Source organism: Physcomitrium patens, chromosome 2 (genome assembly GCF_059467195.1).
Source record: "Physcomitrium patens ecotype Gransden chromosome 2, ASM5946719v1, whole genome shotgun sequence".
In the NCBI taxonomy this organism is placed as follows: domain Eukaryota; kingdom Viridiplantae; phylum Streptophyta; class Bryopsida; order Funariales; family Funariaceae; genus Physcomitrium; species Physcomitrium patens.
In genome coordinates this window covers 23,511,142-23,516,460 of record NC_143411.1, presented here as the reverse complement: position 1 = coordinate 23,516,460, position 5,319 = coordinate 23,511,142, and the positions used below count along the sequence as shown (strand labels likewise).

Here is a 5,319-nt window from a genome sequence, read left to right as displayed (position 1 = left end):
CGACTGGACATGGTTGTCACAATGTCGGTACCTAACTGATCATCGCAACGGCCTTACCTTCTGGGAGCGACTATTGATGCAAACCTTCAGTTGTCCTCAACTACAGGTAATGGGCAGATTTAATAAGAACCGCAAAGGACGAATTCCTCAAATAGTACAATTTGTACCGCATTTCCAGAAACGAAGTGAATTAATAATTGTAATAGTCTTGGGAGAGTTGATTTGAAGAAGTCAACGAGAAGACACAGGCATTCCATCAAAAGAGAACGACATTGTGTAGACAAATTTCAAGGAAAACGTGTCACCTTTATTGCCTCAACAAACTCAAAAAGATAGGGCCCAACAATTTAGTTGCAGTGCTTTGATTCTGCAATTTGTCTACTGAGGCCACTAGAGAATATCCTCAGAAATGGTCTAGAACTAGCTCCATCCATCGCTCTTGTATTGTTATTGTCAACCTCGGCGCATTGAAGTGCAGTAAGAATAATAAGGATTTCTCAATCTCTCTCTCTCTCTCTCTCTCTGTCTCTTTGTCACAATTTCCGATCAGAATATCTCAAGTTCCATGAAACGCTAGCAGCGTCCAATGTACAAGGAGTCGTATCTTTACAAAAGCTATTCTAGATTTGTGTGCCTGCAAAAGATGAAGAAGATATGGTCGCCACTGGAACCATAGCGTCGAAATGGACAACCAAGCCTGCAAATCCTAGCTATGTACGTGAGCTGATAAATTAAACATTTCCAATTTTTAAGGTTCAATGGAAGTATGCATACACTGCAATAAAGAAGTCGGTCGCCTCGAATCTGATCAATCGAAGCTTGAGCGCGTTTGCAAAATTATCGTAGTAGCCTGGAGATGGGGGATGAGTCATGTCCAGTGGTGTCCAATCTTCAAAAATGCCGACAGGAAAATAAACAGACAAAAAAAATGGAACTTGGTGGGGGAGGAGGATCTCCAATCAAAATCCGCTGCAAGGAATCAATAGAATCCCTCACGGCTGTTACCGATCCTCTTGATCGCGTCATCACCAACTCTTCATGACCGATCAAGTATTTCTTCATGATACATTACTTAAAAAAACGAAAACTCACACACTGCCTGGACGGAGGATTGCTTTGTAACAATGAGCTGGCCGAATTCTTCATGCTCTTTTTCTCAAGCTAAGAAGTGTTTCAGCCCTGTACAGACGTCGAAAACCAGCATCGGAGCCTTCAGGACGCTCCCACACCAAGGAAATCAATGAATGGAACTGGCACAGTCACGGAACTGCTGTGCAGTGTGGCTGCTTCAGCGACTACCGTGTCCTCAGGTTTCTCACAAGGTACCCATGAAGTTAGCCCCAGCTTGGAGGGATTCGCACCGTCCTTGCGTAGCCTTTTCTGCAAGTGCTGATGCTCGTGCCCAGGCACAGGCAAGGGTATCCAGTTGCCAAGCTCCTTGGTTGTGTCCTGCCTGGAGAAAGCAGGAGCTACACGGAAAGAATGGATGGCTTCGTACTTGTTGCCACTTCGGCCCAGGCTAAGCGGTCTAGCCATCTCAGAGCGGTGCGGGTGATCTGCGTAAGTCTCGTGGAGCTCCACAACCTCGTCGCCGTTCGTCTGGCTGTAGCCGGACGGATTCGGGGGAGAGGGTCTATTCCAGTGGCTACCATAGAGGCTTCCCTGCAGTGTCGTCTTCAACCCCGAAGTGGAGCTCTCTGTGGGGAGCAAGCGGTGGAAGGAGCCTTTGTCCGCATGCTCCTCTTTTAGATGCCCTGTACTGCCCTGTCTGTCCGTAGGATTATTCACAAGCGCTTGTTGATGCTTTTCGGAATTGGTCAGCCCTGACAAGTAGACTGCCCTGGGATCTGCAAACCGAATGCGTCACCCTTGTTAGATGGACCTTCCGTGGGAGAGCAATCAACACTTGGGGGCGATATCCGCATGGAAACATGACCATTCCTACACTGAGCTTGATTTCGTGTACACTGTAAGTTTTGAGTTGGACTTGTGATTCCTTGTTACTGTTATTATCATTGTTGTTGTTATCAAAAACTTAGACCTGGAGAGAAAAAAAGAACTGCATTAAGTATAGCGGAAGAATTGAAAAGCGATTGTTAAATGCAAGCACCTGCAATGACGCCTCCTGAACTTGGGAGCAACGAGGGAGCAGCTAGTGGCACGCTTCCGAAGCCAGAAAACCTTGGCAAGATGCTGGACGCATCAGATACATTGTTAACCACATCCCTAACTTGCAAATTGCCGCCAGGGAATTGCGGTTTCGTGAAGGTGTTGGGATGGGCAGTTGGCGAGCGGCTTCTAGAAAGAGAAGCGCGGGGATTGGCAGGCGGTGCACCTGAACCGTCGCAAGCTTCAACGGTTTGATCCCCAGCTACAGCGTGTTTTTCAATCCACGATGTGAGGAAGTCCGCGGAGGAGTGATAGTTGCTAACATCAGAGTTGGAGGAGCGCAGTTCGCCTCTGCGATTCGCCTGCGGCTTGCGGCGACCAAATTGTCGAGACCGCTCACGGAACTTCCGCGCCATGACCACGTGCCAGTGGTTCTTAACGGCGTTGTCCGTGCGCCCCGGGAAGAGGCGCGCGATCATAGCCCACTTGTTGCCATGGAATCGGTGTGCTGATAGAAGTCGGTCCTCCTCTTCCTCCGTGAACGGGCGCCGGTTAATGCGAGGGTCCAGCTGATTGAACCACCGGAGTCGGCAGCTTTTCCCTGCAGACACGGAACAGGGAAGGGTCAGTTGTGTCATGGCTGTGTCTCGCAATCTTGAAGCCATAAACTCAACCGTTACTCCGAAGTGCGCCTCGAACCGATGTGATCGACATCGGTATCAGACTGGTAATCAAATCACTCTCTCAAAGGTATTCTGATACACTCTTGAAAGCGCTGCAGCTTATTTTTCCCCAACGTACCATACCACGCCCATATTGATGAGTGAGAGAAAACTCGGATTCAGAAAGGAAACATCTGAAGCTCCAAGTTTTAGATTTGACAGGTAATACTAGGGCGTCTGGTGTTGAGTGCTTGCTTCAGACACTATGTAAAACGTTCCAGCTCTTCAGATGAAGGAACACTAAGTTCTCCAGTAGATCCCACAACCTGGTTATATCTATTCGGTTAAGGATAAACTTCCTAGCATATGATAGGTGTTACCTGATCGGCCATGAAGCTTCTCTGCAATGAGGTTCCAGTTTTGGGGGCCGTATTGCGACACGAGCTCCCTTAACTTGTCATCTTCCGCGGGGCGCCAGTGTCCGCGGGGACACAGCTTGGATTGCACGCTCTCCCCATCCTTGCCGAGAAAGTTTTCCATGTCCTCGTTGGACTCTTTCATCTCATCCTCCATACTACCGTGCTCCAAATCGTCGTCGCTCGAGAGTTTGAGCCCCGAGGAGCTCTCCACAGACCGCATACACCACGCACGTTCTTCGCCAGAAGCATTGACTAAAACTTGAAAGGGGATGCAGTTGCCAGCTAAGGTATCAGACCCCGAGTTTGAGGTTCGTTCACCGTCTGTTGTCATAGTGTCCGTCGGCGAAAATCCTACAGAACTAGACCGGCGGATTGTGTCCCTGTCTTGCACCCAATTCTGCGGCCACCGGCCTAAGCTTTGCGCGACATGCCGCGGAGATGATCGCTTCCTTTGGGCTTCCTCTGCGAAGCTGTGACTTCGGCCCATGAACTTAGTTGCAATAGGGGACCATGAGCTCCCTCTCTCTTCCATTGAAACCATTGTGATGGATTGACGGTTCCCGCTGAGAGTTTTAATACACCTACAACGCTAACGTTGTCAGCTGACAGAAGAGAGAGAGCATACCCGGTGCGTTCGAGTTCTTTTTTCAAACTCGTGCTATTCACCAGCATACCAGGGTCCAGTTACTACCCATGGCGATTGATCAAAGCGACTTGTAACGTAAGCAATTTGGGATTCTGTGTGTGATGAATTAATCACAATATGGCCCTTCCAGTATTGCATAGAAGCCGAATCCTGTCTATATACATAAACGATAGTTCACACGGCGGAGGTTTCAATTCAAGCGAGCACTATATCCCACAATAAACGCGCAGGCAGTTGTGTTGTTCAGAAAACCTCCCAACCTCACTTCGAAAAGTTCAGATATCCAGTGTGCTCACGAGAAATGGACAAATGCATGCATTTCGCGCTATGAGCGATTCCTAATTCCTCCTCATAAGTGTAAACTCGTAAATTATCTGCTCTCACCCATGTCACCTTCTACGCGCACACGAGAAGATGACCACTCTAAAAACTGTACGCATTACAATGAACTCAACGCATCATCTGCTTGAATCGGGTAGTTTTCACAAATGTAAGGCATCCGATGTGACCAAATCCAACACTCTAGGTCGGAGAGTATCAGTGCATTGCCTACCCCGCCGTTGCTTAACTTGTTCAAGACATCGCCGCCATCGCAGGTGCATCTTAACTATCGTGCGGGTCGCGGAAACCGATACAGCCAAGGTCACCAACCGGGCACAAGTACTCGGTACTTGATTTTAAGTAGACCCCCCAAAGAGCGCGGTGATTGTGATCCGGAATCTCTAAGCAACCGTCTGGCCTTCTTTAAATGTGCACGAGTCTAGGAATGCTGCCGCTTATAGCCAACGACATCTACCGCTATGAGCAAGGTGTGCTCTGCAACTGTACGAAGATAAGTGCTTGAGCTGTGGGATGAGTGGCGCTTGACAAGCTTACACTAACCGATCTTGGTTGAAGTCTGGACAAGACAAGCGTGCCCCGAGAGCCGCGACGGGGAGCATGAAAGGAAACGGGAACGGAAGTGGGGCACCAGTACAAGTAGTACCAGTCGGGCCTTCATCGAAACTGCGGCAAGCCTTGCACCCCACAGATCCGTAGAGCGACGACGACAACAACAACAAAGGCACACCAATGAATAGAAAAAGTCTGACACCACGAGGCGATGGAGTCAAGTGAAATACCAATAAAAGCATGTAAGTTTCAATACTGGGATCCGGCCGGACAGACTAAATTTGTGGAACACGGTAACAGCTAAAGTTGGGAGCTACGACGAAGCGAAGACCGAGTGAAAGGGAATGATCAGACTTGAGAGCTGAGCAAATTGGAAAAAATGGATTTCAAAAGGAGGAGCCAAGCGGACCCGATCCTCCATGTAACGGTTTGTAAGGGGGCTAGCGCAATCTAAGGGTGTGGGGCGATGATCTCAAGAGGTAAATCCAAACTCTCCCACACCCCAACGTGCACTCTGCACCGTGTGCCCTGGTGCTTTGGTTACAACCTGGGGTTTTACTACAGGAGTCCGTCCACGTAGGAAGAAGAAGGA

The 5,319-nt window shown here is 48.9% G+C and overlaps 1 protein-coding gene across 1 annotated transcript; it reads right to left on the bottom strand.

Moving 5' to 3' along the window:
* Positions 1-285: 285 nt before the first annotated feature.
* LOC112278795 (uncharacterized) lies at positions 286-4,828 on the bottom strand. Its single transcript, XM_024512566.3, has 3 exons — positions 3,152-4,828; positions 2,111-2,710; positions 286-1,847 (listed from the first exon to the last, which is right to left on the bottom strand). Exons 1-3 carry the CDS (start codon positions 3,729-3,731, stop codon positions 1,213-1,215), a joined length of 1,815 nt encoding a protein of 604 aa, XP_024368334.1. The 5' UTR covers positions 3,732-4,828; the 3' UTR covers positions 286-1,212.
* Positions 4,829-5,319: the final 491 nt, after the last annotated feature.